Below are 14,833 nucleotides of genomic sequence, written 5' to 3'. Positions count from 1 at the left end.
ACTTTTCCTGTGTGAACACACATTGAGCTGTAGGAAGCATGTCCATCCTTAATTCCAGTGTGTGCTCAGTCTGCAGAACAACCTCAGTTTTGATTCACATCAAAGGAAGTCAAAGGAATTCAAGTCACTTCCTCGACCATTTGCTGTTGCCCGTAGATATTCCAATCTATACATAAACACGTACATAGACACAAACAAACCATGAAATCATGAGCGCCCACGGAGAACACCCCAGTTCAGCAGACAGAATTGTTGTGGTCTGGTTTGTTGCCATGGCAACGGCATAATATTTCTGGGAACCATGTCTAGTTTGTCTGCATGGCACCAAATACACTTCCTAGACAACACGAAATCCACTCAATGATCTTTTTTTCCTTTATCATGTATTATGTTTTAAATTCAGGAATCTAGAGACATAGATAGTGTAGTATTAGTGGACGTTACAAGTATTATTTGGCTTAAAATTATACCACTAATGTGATAATGCTTTGTAAAAATGAAAGTAGCCCTTTTGACATTTTCTCCAGTTCGCTCATATATGCACTAGATTATTTGTGTTTCATATATAGTATAACTATTCTCTACTATACGTGTTTTGGCTTCCACAAGTCAAGTGTCCCGACATGTTGTGTTGGCCACTGCTATTTCTGACGTCTTTTCCATACAGAATACCACATGCTATATTGAGCCGAGTGAATGTGGTAACAAGATGCTCATAACTAAAAGCTGAGCGGGAACATTCCACCACTGGGTTTCTGATGTTGTTTTCACGGTCACTGCTGTCTCGGATGGCAAATATTCCTCAGAATGAAAATAGACTGGTATTTACATTTTCGCCATTTAGCAAACGCTCTCATCCAGAGAAACTTTACGAACTCCACTACCTGCTGTTGAACACGGACTAGCTGCTACTGGAAGTGAACCAGTAAACTTACAATTACGATACGATCTCTCCAACTAATAACTCTGGGGACACAGTGCAATTGAAAATGAACTAAAGATGGATGCAGTTGTAGCAGTTTTACACTGACTTATTCAACATTTCGATTTCTGCCACTGTTGTTGGAGCTTCACAAATGCCTCAGATCCCCAAGTTGAAAAAGTGATTAAATGTGAAATTAATATTTTGGCCCTGCTCTCTACTGGAGAGATTTACTAAAAGGTGTCAGGGCCAAGTCTATCCTGTTCGTAGACAACCCAGTTTCTAAAATACAGGCAGTTGCAATGCCCCTGTGGAATTTGTTTACCTCGAAGGATTGAGGGGGTATTCTCTTGTGTGCAATGCTAGCCTCCTATGTAATACTACAAGATGAGTGTGAAGGAAGAATTAGTGGTTTACATACATTTGTTTAGAGTCTCATTCAGACTGACAAGTTATAGCCACAGTCAAGGATGACAAATTTAGGCATAGCACATGCATTCTTTGGGTTTGTTACTATTTTCCCAACTGGCATCTGCATACAGTCAACCTAGTTGCATTACAAAGCTGTTTTTTTGACATAATTTTTTGTAAAATAAGTGTCCTGATGAAGACAAAAGAAAAAGTATGTGAACCTTTTCGAATTTCATGGATTTCTGCATTAATTTGTCATAAAATGTGATTTGATCTTCATCTAAGGCAAAAAGTAAAGTCATGTTATTTGGACATCTTGTGTGTGTGTGGCTCTCTTCAAGTCGTTCCATAGCATCTCTTTTGGGTTTTTTTGTTGTGTGTATTGGGTCATTGTCCTGTTGCATCACCCAACGTGTGCAGAGTTTCAGCTGTCATACAGACATTCTCACATTATCCTGAAGAATCTTTTGACACATTTATGAGTTCATCTTCCCCTCAATCACTGCAAGCTGTCCAGGCCCTGATGCAGCAAAGCAAGCCCAAATCATGATGTTTCCTCCACCATCAATTGGGATGATGTTTTTATGATGGTATGCTGTGACCTTTTTATGCCAGATGTAGTGCTGTGTGTTCCTTCCAAACGGTTAAATCTTAGTTTTATCAGTCCATAAAACATTTTGCTAATACTGCTGTGGAGTATCAGTGTGCTCTTTGGCAAACTTCGGGTGCGCAGCAATGTTCTTTTAAGTAAGCAGCAGCTTCCTTCGTGGTGTCCTGCCATAGACATACTGCTTGTTTATTTTTTTATACAATGTAGACTCATGAACACAGATGTTAGACCATTGTCAGTTCCAGTGATGCCTACAAATCTTTGACTGTCACTCGGGGTTGTTTCTTTACCTCATTGATGAGTGTTTGTTGTGCTCTTGGGGTGGTTTTGACTGGCTGCCCACTTCTTAGTACTGTAGCCACAGTCCCAAAGTGTCTCCATTTGTAGATTGTTTGCCTAACTGCAGGCTGGTGAATTTCTAAAGTCTTTGACATCACTTTGTAACCCTTTCCAGCTTTATGTAAATCAACAATTTTTGATCGTGGATCCTCTAAAAGCTCCTTTTGGCCAGGCATGGCTCACATAAGCATATTGTTCTTGTGCAGAGCAAACTCAAAAAGCTTGAGTGGTTTTGGCAGTCAAAATAATTAGACATAAAAGATCAGATTTATATACAATATATACATTATATTTGTTAATACTCTTGACTTAGATGAAGTTCAGATCACATTTTATGATAAATTACAAATTAATGCAGAAAACCATTAAATTCTGATTATAGTTTCTAATGTTTTGCCCCCTTCAATAGGGTGAGTGTTTATATAATTCTTGGTCTTCCTTAAGACCACCATTTCTGCCACACTTTAGGACATTAAGACTTTGTAGCTGCAGTTACAGGCATACGAGGGTGGCTGAATTAGTTGTACTTTTTCATGCCTTCTTAATTTTTAAGGACTAATATGCTTCCTTATCTGCACCAGCCCTTTACTTGACTTCTTCCGCTAAAGCAGGCCAAGTGATTCCTGTCTCCTGAAAGATAACAGCTTAGTTTTGTGTGTTTCCGCTTCTAAAACTGATTTAGATGTTCCTTACACTTAACTTACATTCGACTCGTCTCGTCTTCTCCTTTCGTTTGTTCTTATGATTTATTGATTAGCACGACACGTGAGTCTGGTACTGTGTGTGTCCGTCTTGGCTGGCCCACAGCAGCAAAAACTTTTAAAGGTTGGCAGCAGAAGAGGTGAGTTAGTCATGGGGAGATGAAGGAGTCAGGAAAGTAGAATTCACTTCAGGCCGCCTGGTCTGTGTGTATGTGAAAGTGTGTGTGCATACTTTAGAGAGAGTTTTGTGTGGTGAGTGGGTGGGTGCGCCAGTCAGTCGGCCTAGCTCTCTGCAGTGCACTCAGCTGCTGTGCTCTCCTCTCAGCTGAATGGAAACATCATGTGTCTGTGGGACGCCCAGAGGAACAGCCCTGTTTCTCAGCACTGAGACCAGAACAGTCAGTCAGAGACGGGCTGAGGAGGACAGAGGGAGCAAAATGGACTTAACCGCAAACTTGGAATAGACTAAGAAAAGAGGAAATTATCAGTAAAGACATCTGAGTTTTTGTGAGGATATCTAATCCATTCTGCCATCTTGTTAAAACCAACTCAGACTTGGCTATGCCATGCTGGCCCAGAGGAACGGGCTACCTCCAGGCTGTAAGCCAGTTCCTCTGAAGGATCACCATGACCTGCTGGATGTGGATGTGAATACTCAAGGGTGCTGCTCCCTCTCACCTTCATCATCGTCAGGAGGCTGTCCCTGGGCTCGGTTAGCTGGAGTGGATGGCTGCTTGTCAGAGCCATACTGTCTTTGGTTCCAGCTTTTGGCCAGAGCCTACTGGGGTGAATTGGAGCTGGGGCTCACCAGTCCCAACCGCAGTGTGTCCTGGGCTCGGCTCAGAGAAGCATCCAGGAAAAACTGTGTCAGATCTCGGGTAAGGACAGCTATGTTATGAGAGATGGAGAGCATCCTTGTGATTTGGCATTTTGAAAACATCTGAGGCAAGTTGTCTCACACTTTTGTTGCATTAAGGAATATCCTGACTCGCTTAAAATATGCGTTTAGGCGATATCAGTTTACATATGAATCATTTGTGAGGAGATGAGAGGTGAGGGGCCACTACACTTTGTTATACTGGAATTTTGTGTGCGTCATCCTGCACTACAGCAGGTAGTCCTGTTTCACTGACCGATATCTTTTGTGCGATGAGAGTGTGTCTGTGAGTGTGTGTTTGGGTTTTAGGTTTCATTTATTGTTATGAGATCCTATGGTGGGAAGGAGAAAATGATATTGTTATTTTTTCCAGCTGTGCATATGTGACAGGCTCATATTTTCAGCATTGCTTCTGAAATAATAAAATGTCACAACAGCAGTTATTATTATTTTTTCACGTAGTTCTTCATGCAGGAAAATCTAGGCATTTCTCAGTAATTGTGGAATTTAAGGCACATTTTCCTATCATATGGAGAATAAGGGTGACTAATGTGGTCAGAGAAGGGAAATGGAAAGATATTTGCAAAGAAAAAGTGAGAGGGAGTGGAAAGGGCACGTCCATTAGGTCAGACGAACCAGGGCTGAGTCACAGACTTAAAAAAAATAAGTGTGTAAAGTGTGTAAAAAAGCTGACTGCCATTCAAATTCACTCATATACATAAATAAGCAGGAATAGGTATGCAAATGCATCCGGCAGTCTACGACACCATATGGCAGCACACAGATCAAACCCCACTGTGCACATGTTGAGGAACATATTGCATGAATAATTGAACGGTATTTATCAGGTAATTGTGTGAGCTTCTTTGGGGGAGATTTACAGTATTGTAGCTTTGTGGGATCCGAGCAGTATTTTCCAGCTTCACACTGACCTGTTCTGTTTCCGTTGCTGTATAATTCAACATGGTATATTTATATAAAGCGAGAGATGGAAAGTGTGTGTGTACCTCAGCTATGGGCTTTTGAGCCCAGTGGCTTAGCTATTGCATAATCCAACATTACATTTTCAGCAAGAAACCAAAACAAACAGCTGAGGTGGGCTATATCAGCTCTGTTGCCTTCTCTCATCTTGTCCTCTCTCTGCTACATTGTGGACTGTGGCTTACTTCCAGCTGGGTGTCGGGTGGTGATTTCACCATGCATACTATTGAGCCCACACCCATCCCACTCTCTGGAGCCTTCTACATCTCCTGCTCCCAGACAGGCAGAGGAGAGATGTGGAAGGAGAAACAAGAGAGGCAGTAGGGATACTTTCTTTGTTTTGGATCTATACCTAAGATGTATTTTGGTAGGAGAAGAGCCTGTGGAGAGATCTGGGTTGAGGCTGAAACTCTTGGCAGCTTCTCATATTCCCAAATCATGATGCTAGTATTAGCAATAACTACTAATGCATGCACTGTGGTGCAGGGTTGGGTTCCGCCCCATCGTTACTTTGATGATAGATGTGACAGAAGGCTGCGGAGCTCAGAGCAGCAGGGGAGATCAGGGGTTTTCTCAGCGATGGCACAACTGAGAGTGGTTGTCATGTAGAGTTAAAGAATATTTCCTTTTGTATGTTATGTGTTATAAAAAATCTGTGTTTTAAAGGGTTTGGAAAGGTGAAAGAAAAAAGTGTAACAAAAATATTAATAACGCACCCATCCGATTTTTTTCTTTCCCAGTTCCAGTTCTGTTACCAGATAGAGTGATGCATATTGCATATCAAAAAAATAAAATCCTCCCTGACTGGAGTTGATGTGTATCTGGAAACATGAGACAGTCACTACAGATTACTTCCTAAGGATAAATGGAGACACTTATACACCATACGTTATAAGATTGTATTAGTTGTGAACTGTGCTTAGGTGAACAGATACGCACTTTATAAACAGACTGAGCTGCTGTGGACAATGCCAGACTAAGAAGAAATATCTCTTAACAAGACTACTTTACCTGTGGGTGGGGTCGTCATTCTTTATCACAAACTAAAATCAGCTAGACAACTGCCTCTCTCTCTCATAGTGGCACTTTTTAAGTAAAGGTTAATTAAAAAGGTTAATTAGAGTCATTGTCTCATTCAGATTGTCAGAAAATGTATTACATCTGAGCAAAGTTTCAAAACAAAAGAGATCAAAAAATATCTAAAAGCAAAGATCTAATTCTACTATGTAAGTGTGGAGTAAAACACTGTCAATGCATATGGCTTCACAATAAAGGACTATCACCACATTCCTCTTCAAATGTGATGCACATGCAAGAAGTGGCAAAGTGTCTGCTGTAGCTTTACCTTCATTAGCTTACTGCTGTAAATACGTCTTTTGAGTGAGTGAATCAGCACAATCAAAATGTAACTGAAGTTCTGAATAGTTTAATTTTTACATACTTTGTCAAAGGCAAAGACATATCATCAACTTCAGCTCTTATTAGGCATTCAGGTACCATGGACCAAGGCATGTTTCGAAAAAACTACAGAGGTGCGAAATGAACCTACTATACTGGGTCAGGTTATGTATAATCATTGTTACATACAGCTGAAGTTCATTCCCTGCAAACAGTCATTAAATTCCATCCCAGGTGGTATTAAAAAACAATAATCATGTTTTTGACCCACTTTAACAGCCGTCTTGTCAGATATAGAGTGAGCCATGACCACCTGTGCTGTGCTCAAGTTTGTGTGTACATTCTTTCTGTGTGTTGCAACATCATTTTCAGGAAAACAGGGTTGTGAACGTACACGGGGGTGACTCACTGTATTTAAAGTGTAGCTGCACTTCACTTTAAATGATGTTGTGACTCGAAACCAAGTTAGTATAAAAAAGTTTCTCTTTCTTACAAACAGCACAAAGTAAAAAAAAAACGTATATATCAGCGTGCAGCTGATGTAGAGAGTTTGTGGTGTTATGTAGGCATAAAAGTGATGTTACACAAGCAGCCAGCATTTAAGGGTTGTTTTTATCCTGCATTAGTCACTGTAGGAATGTAGAAGATAAGTCTGTCATCATGCGAACATGCCAAATCACCCTGCAAAGCCCCAAATGTGCAATAACCGAAGCCATATGTATAGTTGTGTCGGGTTTGGCCCAGCACAAATGTGGCTGAAATGTCAATCCTGATTATTTTTGACAGATATTGTGATCACTGATGTTAACCACAATGCAGGAAATAGTTTGACTGCATTTTGGCTTCTGTCGCCAACGTTTAGGATTTCATCTAAAGAGGCAGGTGTGCTGAGTGGTAGTTGCTGACAGGCTATATACCGTACATGCCAACAGACACTTTAAGCAGAGCCTCTTAATGCGACATCTTAACAGTTTGTAGCAAATGTGATATTTCCTCACCATATAGACAGATGTTTGCTGCTATTTGATCAGTTTTCTTTGCTTCACGACTTCGAGCTCTGTGATTCATATTTGTGAATCAAACTTACAGTAGAGTTCAAAAAATGCCAGTAAACCAGTAGAATTAGTGACATTGTAGTGAAAAATGAGACATGCAAGCCAAAACAACCTTTTTTTTTGCAGATTCTAATGAAGAAGTATTGCATAACAGAGAAACACCTTACAATCTTGTATCTCTCCTGATTCCCAAAAACACAAACCACAGAATGACACCTTGTTATTCAACCTTCTCTCATAACAGATGAACCACTGAGAATCACCAACAGGGGATTTCTTGCATTTTTAAATTGGTATGATGTATAAGATCTGTGCTTACCTTGGGCTGTTTCATCTGCAACAACACACGTTTCTTTTTCTTAGCAAAACCACTTACCATGGGTGAAGTCAATTGAGTGACTGACTCGTTTTGTACATGAGTTGTGTTCTGTGAACATGTGAAAACACATGCAGTTTCACAGTCAGTATGTCATTATATTCACAGTGACGCTTGTCTTTTTGTGTGTGTGTGAAGCCGTGCATCATCTATTGTAGATAAAGCAGAGGTTTCCAACCTGGAAGAATCAGAAGAAATCTCATGGGGTTGCTAATTTAAGGGGAACACACGGGCAAATATTTCTGTTAAAATGAGGGAAATATGTTTATTTTTCTCATTTGTTTGTTTATTGTGAAATACAAGATTTTTTTATTTTTTGCAGTTTGCAGAGCTTTGCAGACCTTTTTCTTCCAATATAAAGAGAAACAAAGAGAGGGACAAAGAGAAACAGAAATGGTTAAGGCCATAACCTGTTTTTTCCTTTTTTGCATCTTAGTTTGGTGTTTTGGGAGATATGTTTATTTGCTGTCTTGCTGAGAGTTACATTAGGACATCACACTCATGTTTGTGCAGCAAATATAAAGCTGCAACAAGTCGACTATTAGCTTAACTTAGCAAAGAAGGAAATTGATATTGTGCATTTTAATGGTTCAAAAAGCTCTTCAACCTTTCACCTCTTCAAACTGTCAGTGACAAAGCAGAACAGCATATTGTTTTTCCATGTCCAGCAAGTCTTATCCTCTTCTATACATTTTTGTCAGCAACACAATGTAGGTCATACAAACTGTACATGTTCTAATGATTATCACTGAAACTGTTTATTTGTTTTCCTTTCAGGCCAAGCAGAAGGATGGGCGCAATCAAAGCGAGGCGTCGACCACAGCTTCTCCTGGGGCAGAGGAGGAGCCTTTTTCTTGGCCGGGGCCAAAGACCCTTCACCTGCGCCGGACCTCCCAGGGCTTTGGCTTCACGCTGCGACACTTCATTGTGTACCCACCTGAGTCTGCCGTCCACAACTCTCTAAAGGTGAATAAACAAAGTCTGAGGACATTAGGACCTAAATATACCACAACAAAACAGGCTACATGCTCTTCACTGCAATTTAGATGCATATATCTGTATCACTGCAAACTCTGTGTGCATGTATTTAAGGACGCGACGTGGATATGGGAACTGAAAAAAAAAACAAAACAGGCTGTTCAGGAGCTTGTTATTTTCATTCACCTTGGTTGTTTTGACTTGATCTGATCAATTCGCTTTCTTTCTAGTGTTGCTTCTTGTCCTCTGTGACTGTGGCCTCGTCTTCAACAGGCCAGAAATTATAGCTATTGGTCAGTCTTCCAGGCCACAATCATAAAATGTGACTTAATTTTGCTTTCCAGTGTCTGCAGTGATCAGAAACCCTCAGATCTGTGTGACACGAGAGGAGGAAACATAACTGCTCAATGTATACATTAAGATGACTTCAGTATTTTATTAACACCAGCTTTAAAAAGCTTGAACAATTCCATGAAACGGTTATGTGTAACTTGTTTTAAGAGCCTTTTTCTCCAGCTGGGAACTTGGCCAACCATCCTCTGGATAACATCACTACCAATCTGTCCTTTAGTATTAATCCTGACGTTAGAGCACTTCCGGCTCCAAGTGGGCACAGACTAACACAGGCTAAAGGGCTTTGAGTAAATACGACAGGACTTCTTTAATGGGAAAATGTGCTGGTGTTTCAAGTCGGCTTTCTCAAAGCTTATCAGGTCCTACCTCATATTAGTTTTTGTAAGTGATAATTCAGGATAAGTTGAGTTTACTTTGCTCTGAAGTGTATTTTGACAACCTCTTCTGTTTGCAAGGAAGGATATCCTACAAAGTTAGCATAGTATGTTCTGTTTATAGCTGTTGGCTTTGGTTCTGCATGTTGAAAGAGAAACTGTGGCACAACAGCAAGAATCTTCGGACATTTGTGTAACCAAAGAGGCCTTCTGCTGTATTACTGTTGTCTTAGACACTTTTAACTTAAATCTGGGCCAGTATGCGCTGGTATCTGGCTAAAACTTGTAGGATATGAAGACTTTGCTGTGGATACAAACCAGGCAGAAACTTATTTTAGAAAACTGGTAAAACAAGCAACATAATGTAAATATCATGTAGTGCCTGACAGGGCAGGTACCCTCAATCATGCCTTTTAGCTTAGTCTTTTCATCAAAAGATTTGATTCTGGGTCATATTGACAATGAAAGCTCAATTTCAAATCCATAAGGTGACACTCACTGTAAAGTTCTCCTATTACATAAGCCATATAAGAAAATCTTGTCTTTCTGCATTCATCTCACCGTATCGTAATTACTCTTGGGATCTTGGATTGGAGCTCTTCACTAATCTCTCTTTGAGGATATTGGGGTTAGATTGAGTAGGGTCAGATTGTCTTAAGGAATTCACTGGGGGACTCAGGGGTCTTAAAGGATACATGAAGAACATATGTGTCACAGAGAGGATGTGGATTAAAGCGGCAGTGTGTGGATTTTAACTGGAGCTCTAAAGAAAGTTACAAAAACATAAACATGGCAGTGAAGCGTTACGAGCAGTGCTGTGGAGTCTTTTGCCAAAAGGGTTTAATCACATATTTAATTATCGGTGGTGTTGTCCTTCCTTCAGTGCTAGAGCTAAATAAATTGAATAATTGTTTAGGCCTTTATTCATTAGGCCCTTATTGTAAACAGACCATCTGCTGGTATGCATATATCCTCGTTCTATAGTTATTATGTTATCTAGAAATAGTAAAGGTTCTCATTATTCTGCCCATCATGATCGTGAATTTCACTAATATGTTTAGGCCCAGTGATTTTTACAGAATATAAGTGAACTCAAGCTCAAACTAGCAATTTAACTTCCAATGCTGCTTCTTTGTCTTTATTCAATAAGTAACCAGCGCTGTGTGTTCCTTGTGTATAAGGATATCTTACCGACTAATACCACTATTGTTGTTTTGTGAAGTGTATTTTCTCTTATCCCAACATGTTCCCATCTGTACTCATAGTAAACAAAGCTCTAGGTACTGCTTATGGCACGCTTGTGTAGTAGACACAGCCTTTTTTCCGATAAGCCTCACTAACAAGTGGTTTTCTTAAGGCTACACAGCTGTTTAGTCCCAAGAACTTGAGTTCTCTTTGCATTGTGCTTGTGGAAATGCTCTTACCTTCACTAATAAACCTCTTTCTTGAAGATGATGGTTCCTCACTATCCTTCCAGTTTTTATTATTGCGTTGGACAGTTCTTAACCCAGTTTTCGTAGTTTCATCAATCTCCTTAGATTTTTGTTTGATGCCAATAATTTGACCCTTCTGAAACAGATTAACATCTTTTCCACAACCACAGGATGTGGATGTGTCTTCAGACATGGTTGTTTAAGAAATGAGAAGCTACTCACTGCATCAGTTAGAGTTAAATAACTTGTTGCCAGCTGAAAAATAATCATCCATGCAGTAATTATCCAGTGGGAGACTCTTACCTATTTCCTTAGTTAAATCCAGGTGGTGACTTTTTTTTGACAGGCAGTGTATATAAGTACTAGGATAGGAAAGGATCTATGACACCCGACGCCTGCAATGTTCTGATGATGACAGTTTGTTTCTCCTCACTTGTTGTCTTGTGTGGAGTGTGATAATTATTATAAATTAAAAAAATGATCTCTCAAATTTGGCATTTTTTCCCATTTCAAATTAAACTTGGAACACAGTAAAACCTGTTTGTACAACTGTACAGCATCAGTCATAATTTGTGCACCTGTTAATATACTCGAGCAAATTGATAAACACAACCTGAAATTTTACGTCTCTCTTTTTTTTCTTCTAGGATGAAGAGAATGGCAGCCGAGGTAAGTGTGAAAATACATTCATGCATTTTTATTTTAGGCTGTTCCCTGCACTACAAAATTAAATTGTGCTTGTGAAAAGGAAACTGTTCCTTATTGTCACTTCTGTTTTCATCTTTCATCCACTACCTACCCACATTTAGTAAATTTACCTGCACACCCGCAATTTAACGTGAATTACAAATCATTTGCACCAGGTTACATTTTCAAAGTACCCGCAGCTGGTGAGCTGGGTTTATTCAGTGTTTTCTTCATGCAGAGAGGTGGCGTCCTGCTACACATTGGAGTTTTAAAGTTTTGCTCCACAGAGTGGCAGTCAGAGCTGCGCCGTTCGCTTGGCTAGGCCTCAGCATTCCTCAGAGCATCCGGCTTGTCGTTCCAGTCCCTCAGTATTCTGCTCATGTCTGCAGCCCAGCATGAATCCAGGAGGATTACTCTGCTGTGCTTCATCAGCCGCCTCCTTAAACAGCCCAACATTTCTCATGTGTGTAGCATATAGAACCACAAATCACATATACAATTAAAAAAGGGGGTTTCCCGGACACTTTTATTGTAAGACTTTGTATGTTCTTGTTTTAAGTCAGTGTTTCATAGACATTCTTTAAAGAAATATATCAGAATCAGTTTTTTTCTTTGTAAAAAAAAAAAAAAAAAAAAAAAGGTTAAAACACAGAAGATCCTTTTCATTAGCTGTTTAGATTGTAAAACATCCAACCGCCTACCAGGTGTGATTCAGTAGATTGTTACGAAGCAGAGGGTAGTGAAAGTGAAGAATCCAGGGTTAAATCAGGGTGAGCGGAGAGCTTTTGTGATAAATCCGACTCTTAAACTCCTTTCAACGGGAAATTGAGAGATTCCTGAAAGTGTCCCTCATCGTCCCTCTTGGCCCTTGGTGTCACATTCCTTACACTCTCCCCTCCCCACACCCAATTTAACCCCTCAGTGTCCACCCACCTCATTCAACACAGGCCTTAAACATTAAACTCGCACAGGGCCGTGCTGTAGTAGGAATAAACCCAGTGTGAAGCCGCACAGTTTGCGTGCCTTCGTTCTTATGCTTTTTGTGTAAACTTGAATTCCTTTATGTGACTCTACCTGAAAGGAATCATGTAAAACTCATGTCTGTCATTAAATCCTATGTGGCAAGTGCATGAAAACTATTCATCCCAGAGCTGAATAGAAGGTGAATAATGATCCGCGCCTGGAGGGCCCTCCTGCTGCCACAGGAAGGTACTTGGCTTGTTTCCAGAGTCTCATAAATCCTCCTTAGCCTCTCTGCAGACCCCACTGCCGTGATGAGAGTGGCAGGTAGCAGGGCGTCAGAAATGGATATCAGGAATGTCAGGATTTTTTTTTTGTTGTTGTTGTTGTTGTAGGGCTACAGCTGATAGGGCCACAAAATTAAGAATAAACATATATTAACTGAAATTTATACAAAGCTATACTATTAAAGTAGAAAACACTCAAGTTCAGAAAGTTCAGAGCTTCACACCAGCATGTGAACGCACCACACATGTCCATGTTTACTTAAAGGCTGACATTGAAAGTTAATTTTCTTTTTAAAATGTTATTAATTATTATCTATGTCATAATTAGCATGTAGCTAGAGACACTACAATTGAATGTGATTAACTGTTAGCTTGTTTTTTTATTACCTTCTTGACATTTGACGCATAGCCTGACCAATAACACATCTTAAGTGCTTTGTTATTTTAATGTTTAAAAAAACTGTTGCATTCTGCAGCTTTCTTTGGGTTTCTGTGGCCGAGTCAGGTCTGTGATGTTTGCTGCAGCCTCCCGGCCCCAGCGCTGCAATGAGGTTTATTTTCTTGATTCCTGGCCAGTGTGTGATGAGGCTGTTGGTGTTTGGAGAGAGAGAGAGCTGACCGCGTGTTGACTAGCTGGGTGTTGCCGCTGGAAATACTTCAAACCTTTAGAAAACACACACGCAGACAGACCCACACACACCGACTAAATAACCAGATAAACAAATGTAAACACTGATATACCGTATGTACATGCATAGTGGAAACAAGGGCGCAGGAATGAAACGCCGTACTTTATGTGCGTCTCAAGTATAAATCTGTTTATTTCCTTTCACAGTGCTTGTGTACATACCAAGCAGACGTTATCCCAAATCTTCCTTTCTATCTCACTTCCTCTCCTCTTCCCTCCCTCTTTCTGTCTCCATCTCTTCCCTTCCTGTATGTCTTTCTCTTCAACTGTGTATTTTAGCAAGTGGTTGAAGGGTAACATCCAAATGAGGCGTTTTGTGCTGTGCTTATAAATCTGTGGTAACTCAGCACAGTAAGACAAGCAACATAAAAGTTTCTCCATCTGTTCAAATATTTGTTTTTCGTTCAATGTGAAACACTTTTCTTCCTCAGATACCAGCTTTATTTCCCCCTTTTTTTTTTTTTTTTTTGTCAGATTTTGGTTTGTTCCCATAAAGTCTGTAGAGGGAGCAGATAGAATTCCCCAGTATTCTCCAGTGGGTTTCTCAGTGCCCCACCTTCTTCAACAAACCCAAAGTCCAATTCTGTTCTTTTCTCCCACTCGGTTTTTGTTTCCATCAGTTTTCCAACTGCCCACTACAACTTGTGACTTCTTAAAGCAATATTGTTTAGCTGTGGGATATATGTTAATTGACTTTTTGCAGATCATTAGATAAATTCCACTCTCATATGCATCCATTAAATAAAGGGCTATGTCTATGATTTAACAATTTGTGATTTTGCAAATGCAGTCAGTGATAATGATTAGGATAGTTACCACCCAAAATGATTTCTAACTTTCAAAGCAGGTTTCTTGGTAGCAACTGTGAATGTAATGTTGATTTTATCAGCTATATGTTGATCAATTGAGCTAACTTTAGCCTGATTAGTTTGGTGAAAACACAGTCTGTGACTCGTTTTAGAAATGTTTTCTGTTTACTTGTTGACATTTTGAAGTAAAATTCTTGTTAAAGAGGTTTTAATATAAACTTCATACTTGACAGTCTGCTGCTAAAGCTGCATCTTGCAAGCTAAAAGTGAGCATCCTCACCTGATTGTTGCTGTTTATGAAAGATCCCCATTTTGCTTCCACTCAGGTTGTTGCTCATCTTCCAGGCTACATTACAAGTAGCACTGTACAGCTAGTTAGTGCTAGTTTTATAGGTATATTATGGAAAAATGTCGTATCAGACTGTGTTTGTTTCATTGTGTGTTAACCCCACAAACATGCTAATGATTGCAGCTGATGTTAGAGCAGATAAACACGCCATCCATTTAATGCTCCACACTTTTGCCCTTGTGTTTTTGTTTTTGGAAAGTTCCGAAAAATCAGAAACTACCCTCAACACTCTTTAAATAGTTTC

The 14,833-nt window shown here is 39.9% G+C and overlaps 1 protein-coding gene across 4 annotated transcripts in view; it reads left to right on the top strand.

Moving 5' to 3' along the window:
- Positions 1-14,833, top strand: part of LOC113163140 (rho GTPase-activating protein 21) — an 89,448-nt gene that overhangs the window by 46,242 nt on the left and 28,373 nt on the right. For 3 of the 4 annotated variants that reach the window (XM_026361500.2, XM_026361499.2, XM_026361497.2), the window contains exons 1-3: positions 3,285-3,861; positions 8,448-8,636; positions 11,457-11,478. In XM_026361500.2, coding sequence (XP_026217285.1) covers positions 3,550-3,861; positions 8,448-8,636; positions 11,457-11,478 — 523 coding nt within the window. In that variant the 5' untranslated portion in view covers positions 3,285-3,549. Of the gene's footprint in view, positions 1-3,284; positions 3,862-8,447; positions 8,637-11,456; positions 11,479-14,833 lie in introns of those variants that run through there. The other variant, XM_026361501.2, reaches the window with a different exon arrangement.

The sequence above is a fragment of the Anabas testudineus genome, chromosome 2 (assembly GCF_900324465.2).
Source record: "Anabas testudineus chromosome 2, fAnaTes1.2, whole genome shotgun sequence".
In the NCBI taxonomy this organism is placed as follows: domain Eukaryota; kingdom Metazoa; phylum Chordata; class Actinopteri; order Anabantiformes; family Anabantidae; genus Anabas; species Anabas testudineus.
This window is presented reverse-complemented; position numbering and strand designations above follow the sequence as displayed.